Source organism: Engystomops pustulosus, chromosome 3, assembly GCF_040894005.1.
Source record: "Engystomops pustulosus chromosome 3, aEngPut4.maternal, whole genome shotgun sequence".
In the NCBI taxonomy this organism is placed as follows: domain Eukaryota; kingdom Metazoa; phylum Chordata; class Amphibia; order Anura; family Leptodactylidae; genus Engystomops; species Engystomops pustulosus.
In genome coordinates this window covers 215,430,458-215,436,683 of record NC_092413.1, presented here as the reverse complement: position 1 = coordinate 215,436,683, position 6,226 = coordinate 215,430,458, and the positions used below count along the sequence as shown (strand labels likewise).

General features: G+C 46.9%; 1 protein-coding gene across 1 annotated transcript in view; it reads left to right on the top strand.

The window, feature by feature from the left end:
- Nucleotides 1–3,507: 3,507 nt before the first annotated feature.
- Nucleotides 3,508–6,226, top strand: part of LOC140122680 (cytochrome P450 2K1-like) — a 32,981-nt gene continuing 30,262 nt past the window's right edge. The window contains exons 1-2 of the mRNA XM_072143789.1: nucleotides 3,508–3,806; nucleotides 5,059–5,248. Coding sequence (XP_071999890.1) covers nucleotides 5,075–5,248 — 174 coding nt within the window. The 5' untranslated portion in view covers nucleotides 3,508–3,806; nucleotides 5,059–5,074. The remainder of the gene's footprint in view (nucleotides 3,807–5,058; nucleotides 5,249–6,226) is intronic.

Sequence of the window (6,226 nt, the reverse complement as noted above, 5' to 3'; positions counted from 1 at the left end):
ACGTATGTGGGTATTTGTATGAGCCTCGGAAAGTTCTTTTTTTTGGAGGGATTACGGATCAAAGGAACGGAAGAGGGTGCATTATTTGACCACTAGCCTTGGTTTTAGTAATATACATTCTGTTTGTATGATAAGGCTGTTTATTTGAAAGTCTGAAACGCGTTGTAAATACACTTCTGTTTCCATCTGAACATTGCCATGTCTATATACCCACACAATGGATGTTTTGTAACAAATAAAATATGAGGAACTTTTTTTTTCCTTTTTCTCTTTGTTCCTGTGGAAATCTGTTAACAGACGGATGTTCTGAAATATAATCTTACTTCCTAGTCCTGGGGTTATGGTCCCGGAAGACCTGTCAGTAACCTGCTGACTGGACATCATCGTGAACTTAAGTCCTATTAGATCTGTGAGCCATGAATATACATACTCACAGAGCAACAGGCCTCAGGCAGCAGAAAGATGCCAAGAGATGACTTGTGATTGGGACCTGGAGGTACAATGAAGGATTTAGAGCCCAGGGGTCATGATACTTCTTGGATAGACTCTACATGTGAGGCCTGACTATGATGAATCAATTTTATAGATGTAATAATGAGGCTTCAAGTTCAAGGGATATTTAGTCTTTCTCATGTAATTGTTGTTGTCTTCTTCTTGACCTTAGTTTTTAACAAACAAAAGCAAGAGAAATACAAACACTTCCCTCCTGGGCCAAGACCTTTACCGATCCTTGGAAATACCTTCATGTTGGACAAGTCAAGTAACCTTCTATTCACAGGATGTTGTTACATTGCCAATCACTCCAAATACCAGGACAGGAGAGAGGTCCATGCACTTAGACATTAATGATGAGTAGAAAAAGGGTCCAAGCACGAGGACATCATCACTAGGATTGAGGTACAACCACTGGGACACTCATAATCACCAGAACAGGGGTCTAAGCACTGGGACACTCATAATCACCAGAACAGGGGTCTAAGCACTGGGACACTCATAATCCCCAGAACAGGGGTCTAAGCACTGGGACACTCATAATCACCAGAACAGGGGTCTAAGCACTGGGACACTCATAATCACCAGAACAGGGGTCTAAGCACTGGGACACTCATAATCACCAGAACAGGGGTCTAAGCACTGGGACACTCATAATCACCAGAACAGGGGTCTAAGCACTGGGACACTCATAATCACCAGAACAGGGGTCTAAGCACTGGGACACTCATGTCCACTAGGTCTGAAGTCCAATCACTGGGACACTCATAATCCCCAGAACAGGGGTTCGAGCACTGTGATGCCTGTCATCATTAAAATTCCAAGCATTTGGACACTCACAATCACTGGAATGAGGGTTTGAGAACTGGGAGAATCTTGATCACTAGAACAGGAGTCCAAGTACTGGGGCACTTACTATCACTAAAACAAGGGTTTAACCACTGGGAGACTCATGATCACTGAGGTAAGGGTCCAAGCACTGGGAGACTCATGATCACTAGGGCAGGGGTCCAAGCACTGGGAGACTCATGATCACTAGGGCAGGGGTCCGAATAGTGAAACGCTCATGATCACTAGGGCAGGGGTCCAAGTACTGAGAGGCTCATGATCACCAGGGCAGGGGTCCAAATAGTGAAACGCTCATGATCACTAGGGCAGGGGTCCAAGCATTGGGAGGCTCATGATTACTAGGGCAGGGTCCAAGCACTAGGAGACTCATAATCACTAGGGCAGGGGTCCAAGCACTAGGAGACTCATAATCACTAGGGCAGGGGTCCAAGCACTGGGAGACTCATAATCACTAGGGCAGGGTCCAAGCACTGGGAGGCTCATGATCACTAGGGCAGGGGTCCAAGCACTGGGAGACTCATGATCACTAGGGCAGGGGTCCGAAAAGTGAAACGCTCATGATCACTCAGGCAGAGGTCCAAGCACTGGGAGGCTCATGATCACTAGGGCAGGGGTCCAAGCACTGGGAGACTCATGATCACTAGGGCAGGGGTCCGAATAGTGAAACGCTCATGATCACTCAGGCAGGGGTCCAAGCACTGGGAGGCTCATGATCACTCAGGCAGGGGTCCAAGCACTGGGAGGCTCATGATCACTCAGGCAGGGGTCCAAGCACTGGGAGGCTCATGATCACTCAGGCAGGGGTCCAAGCACTGGGAGGCTCATGATCACTAGGGCAGGGGTCCGAATAGTGAAACGCTCATGATCACTAGGGCAGGGGTCCAAGCACTGGGAGGCTCAAGATCACTAGGGCAGGGGTCCAAGCACTGGGAGGCTCAAGATCACTAGGGCAGGGGTCCGAATAGTGAAACGCTCATGATCACACAGGCAGGGGTACAAGCGCTGGGAGGCTCATGATCACTAGGGGTGGGGTCCGAATAGTTAAACGCTCATGATCACTAGGGCAGGGGTCCAAGCATTGGGAGGCTCATGATTACTAGGGCAGGGGTCCAAGCACTAGGAGACTCATAATCACTAGGGCAGGGGTCCAAGCACTGGGAGGCTCATGATTACTAGGGCAGGGGTCCAAGCACTGGGAGGCTCATGATCACTAGGGCAGGGGTCCAAGCACTGGGAGACTCATGATCACTAGGGCAGGGGTCCAAGCACTGGGAGGCTCATGATTACTAGGGCAGGGGTCCAAGCACTGGGAGGCTCATGATCACTAGGGCAGGGGTCCAAGCACTGGGAGACTCATGATCACTAGGGGTGGGGTCCGAATAGTTAAATGCTCATGATCACTAGGGCAGGGGTCCAAGCATTGGGAGGCTCATGATTACTAGGGCAGGGGTCCAAGCACTAGGAGACTCATAATCACTAGGGCAGGGGTCCAAGCACTGGGAGGCTCATGATTACTAGGGCAGGGGTCCAAGCACTGGGAGGCTCATGATCACTAGGGCAGGGGTCCAAGCACTGGGAGGCTCATGATCACTAGGGCAGGGGTCCGAATAGTGAAACGCTCATGATCACTAGGGCAGGGGTCCAAGCACTGGGAGGCTCAAGATCACTAGGGCAGGGGTCCAAGCACTGGGAGGCTCAAGATCACTAGGGCAGGGGTCCAAGCATTGGGAGGCTCAAGATCACTAGGGCAGGGGTCCGAATAGTTAAATACTCATGATCACTAGGGCAGGGGTCGAAGCATTGGGAGGCTCATGATCACCAGGACAGTGGTCCAAGCATTGGGAGGCTCATGATCACCAGGGCAGGGGTCCGAATAGTGAAATACTCATGATCACTAGGGCAGGGGTCCAAGCACTGGGACACTCATGACCACTAGAACAGGGGTACAACCAGTGGAAAGACAATTCCCAGAACAGAGGTCCAACCATTGAAACATCCATGGAATCACTGTTTGCTGAGATTATTGAGGCCAGTGAATTGCTACAGCAGCCGTCTCCTTGTACAGCATGTTATTTCTGGGCCCCTTTTGCATAAGTTAAAGTCCAGCAGTGCTCTATTTATAGCCGGAAGGAAGCTGGAAACAGTCAGATGTGCTATTAAGGGGGAGGGAAGGTGCATAACACAGAGAGGAATCCACTAGTATAACACAGTCACCAAATGTGAATTCCATTGAATTTACCAAAATTATCATGCAACATGAGGATACAAGATAACATTCATTGAAGCATTGCTGTGGGGCTCTGGCTTATGTTCTGAAAGAGTTAATTGTGGGAAGAGCAGAAGCCACTGCTTGTTAAAGATCCTTTTGTGTAGCAGCCAGAAAAGCAGAATTTATTTTGTAAGAAGAGGGAGAAGGGAGGACGGATCATTGTGTGCTCTGCGCACCACAAGCAAAGGAATCTACAGTAAGAACAAGTATTTCATCTAGTTTTTTTTGTTATAAAACTTACTGTTTCTGCAGCATAATGGGCCACATTTACTGATCAGACTGCACCAATATTCTGCCGTAGACTGCGCACAAATACATGTGCAAACTGCTTGTATTTATGTAGTGTTTGACCCAGTATTGTGTCTATGCACTTGGCGACACAATCCCAAGGAACATAACAAGGCGTTCCAGAGCATATTCGCAACGTGCAGCACATTTCAGTCTGACATAAATGTGTTGCACGCCCATTAAATTGAGTGCACCAGAAAAAAAATGGTGCACTCAGCTCATGCACTTTGGCCGCCCGCAGAGTGCGCCAGATTCTCCATGCTCCGGTCTTCATTATTTCAGTTTGCACTACTCTTAGTAAATGTGCCCCATTGTGTTGAATGTTATTCCTTTGTGAACATTCTTTCTCAGTGTAGAAGGAAGTGGTTTTGTAATCGATTCAGTAGTTAGCACTACAGCCTTGCAGTGCTGGGGACCTGGATGCAAGTCCCAGGGTCAACATCTGCAAAGAGTTTGTATGTTCTCTCCGTGTTTGCGTGGGTTTCCTCCGGGTCCTCCGGTTTCCTCCCACACTCCAATACACATACTGGTAGGTGGTTAGATTGGGAGCCCCATTGGGGACAGGAACGGAATTAATTCAAATTAATTAATCCTTCCCAAATTAATGGTCAGCAACAATTGCTTCTATGTAATCATCCCTGATGTCTTTTCTCCTTGTCATTGCAACAGATGCCTGACTATTCCATATCATAAAACTGCCATAACTTCTGCTTTGATAGTAGTAGTCACACTTGCTGATGATCAATTATTGAATTACATTTACCACACTAGGATGCAATATATTGCTATAAATGGTTATACTAGAGCCAGAGCTGGGACAAGAAAAACAGCCACTCCTGGCTAGGCTGAAAGTATATCACGTCACATGACCACCAGGGCTGATCAGTGGCCTCGGATAGAATTCAACATTCACAGTGATGGGGACATTTTCAGTCCTGTGACCATTGAGGACTCTGATTGGCTACACTGGTTACATGATCTCTGACACTTCCACCCTAGCCTGTAGTGTCAGAGCATCATGAGGCGGGAACCGGTAGCCGAAATGAGGTGAGTAACATCCTGCAGTAGCGGTTTCCTGCTAACTAAATTCTCTCTCTTCAGAGTATTTGGCAGACATTTTTAAAGAAGATCCACTTATCCTTTATGTCTTCTTTTTATAGACTTTTCACATCTCACATGGAGCTCGTCACAGTTCTCCTGTCCATCGTTGCTGTCTTCTTCTTGGCCTTAGTTTTTAACAAACGAAAGCAAGAGAAATACAAGCACCTCCCTCCTGGGCCAAGACCTTTACCGATCCTTGGAAATGTCCTCATGTTGGACAAGACAAAACCATATAAAACACTTTGTCAGGTAAGGAAAACATAAATGGGGCAGATCTTCAGAAAATAATCTTACCTTGGCAAGATTTACATCATTTTTATCGAACTGGATTTCTAATAATTTCGGAGAGGAAATTTTTTCTGTAGCATTTTGTTATTTGTGTTTCTTATATCTAGACTGGACTTGTTGACTACAACCCAACTACAACACTTAAAGGAGCTGTCCAGTATTAGAAAAAAATGGCTGAATCAGTATTGAATGAAAGGTCCATAACCTTCAATGGAGCTACGTTACAATACCAAAGCCTGTTAATAAAGGGTACCATGTTTTGGATGAAACATGCTTTCTTGACAATCCAGGACACTTCCATGATGGCTGCTGCTATCAATTGAGACAAAGTACCCAAAAAGAGCTCTTGGCTCCGACAGGGGCAGGGTCGCACCAGCCCTTAGGCAAGTTGAACCATTTGCCTCAAGCAGCACCACCTGCTGCAAGATGGGAGCAGTTATCTGCTTCAAAGCAGGACCTGGCACTTAAAAATATTTTCTCTTACCACCTGATGTCAGCATGTGTATGAGACACTGCATGTAGAACCCACTTACTACAAAAATAACCTGATATTATACTACTGGATAGGGCAGAGGGGGTCCTGTTCGGTGGGGTAACATGAAGCTATTGTATACCAGTGCAAAGTGGCCCTCATATATAATCTATTGTTTATAGGACTAGTCTTCTCATATAGGAAACGTAGACCGTATGGGCCCCCTAGGTCTCTTGGACTCAGTTGTGACTGCACTCTCACTACCCCCTCAAATAATGGCTCTGGTGCTGTTCTATAGCTCGCCTCAGGCAGCAGAGAGTTTAGGTTCCCCCCTATACTGGGGTATGGGGCCAACTCTATGTATTGTCTATGTCCATGTCTAGTGCCGAAGAGTTGACCGGGCTGGGGTTCGAGCTTTGACCAGAAACCAATCAACTATTAATGGCTTAAACTAAGAGTAGACCAAC